This window comes from Buceros rhinoceros, unplaced genomic scaffold (assembly GCF_000710305.1).
Source record: "Buceros rhinoceros silvestris isolate BGI_N320 unplaced genomic scaffold, ASM71030v1 scaffold4161, whole genome shotgun sequence".
Classification (NCBI taxonomy): Eukaryota; Metazoa; Chordata; class Aves; order Bucerotiformes; family Bucerotidae; genus Buceros; species Buceros rhinoceros.
The window spans coordinates 58729-59936 of NW_010393533.1; the positions used below are offsets into that span (position 1 = coordinate 58729).

General features: G+C 45.0%; 1 protein-coding gene across 1 annotated transcript in view; it reads left to right on the forward strand.

Annotated features, from left to right (window-relative positions):
- LOC104501118 (sentrin-specific protease 6-like) overlaps positions 1-797 on the forward strand; it is a gene marked incomplete at its 3' end in the record, with an annotated part of 9301 nt that extends 8504 nt beyond the window's left edge. Inside the window, exon 6 of the mRNA XM_010144873.1 lies at positions 679-797. Within this exon, the coding sequence (XP_010143175.1) occupies positions 679-797 (119 nt within the window). The remainder of the gene's footprint in view (positions 1-678) is intronic.
- Between the last annotated feature and the right edge of the window lie 411 nt (positions 798-1208).

Here is a 1208-nt window from a genome sequence, read left to right on the forward strand (position 1 = left end):
CTTTAAAATTATCCGGTAAGAAACAGAGTTCAAATGTGAATTCAAAATCTAAACTAAAGTTACGGTATGAAAAGCTTGTTCTTTTCTCCCTAAGAAATGTGACTGATTAAATTCATTAATATGATAACAGCTAGACTTTTCAACGTGCGTTAAAACATGGGAGTGGAATTCCTACAGCTAAATGCCAATTCCATTGATGAAGTTGATAAAAATCTTACTTTAACTGTCTTGGTCTTCAAGTTACAACTCCCTTCACAAGTGCTGGAGGCCTGGGTCTGGGAGGAGCAGTGATGGTCAGGCGAGATATTGCATGCATGGGACACTAACTCTGTTTACAGTCTGTAGTACTTCAGAGCACCGTGTCTCCTGTAAACTCTCCTGTAACTAACCCTTCTGGAGAAAGCTGGTGGTTGCTTCTCCATTCTCCCACCCTCCCCTCATTCATACTTCATAGGAGAGCAGCAAGGCTCTGCTAGAGTGCATTCATGCAAATCAAAGCCAAAAGATTTTGCTTTTCCAATGAGTCCTTGAGAGATTAGAACCATCTTTGAGTACTTCCTGTTTTGCACATGGGGATGTGAGGAGCAACCAGGTTTTAATAATCTTAGCCCCTTCCATCTGGCAAACTGATTGCTGAATTATGTCAGGCTGAATCCCTTGTCCTGCCTGATCTTGCAGTATGCAGCAGCTCAGTCTGCCAGGGAACAGGGATGGCACATGGATGTGTCAGATAGCAGAGCACAGGGTGTTCTCAGAAGTGGCACCAATGGGAAAGGAAAACCTGTACTGGATGCACGGTACTTGACTGTCTTACAGTTACTGAAATAGTAATTTCAGCTGCGCATTTATTTCAGAAATTGCACAGTCTCCTTGTTTTCAGCAGCTATACAAACCGAATGGGGGCAGTATGTGGGGAGGGGTGCTTTATTTCGTGTTTGTGGACTGTTCAGGCCCTTCTTTTACTTCTTTGCGGATTTACTTAAAGTATCTCCTTTTCAATTAGAAGGGTTAAAATCATTACGTGTATTTTTAAGAACCCAGGCTCATTTGACAGGGTAGGTAGTCTAATAAGGAGCATACCTGTCAGCTGTCACAGCAAGTACTTCAGCCCTCCCGCAACACCACGCCTGTTCAGCTTTGCCCTTCGGCCTCCGAGGGACAGCCAGCCCTCTGCCCTGCCAGCGGCGTGGCGCCCGCTTTCCCTCGGG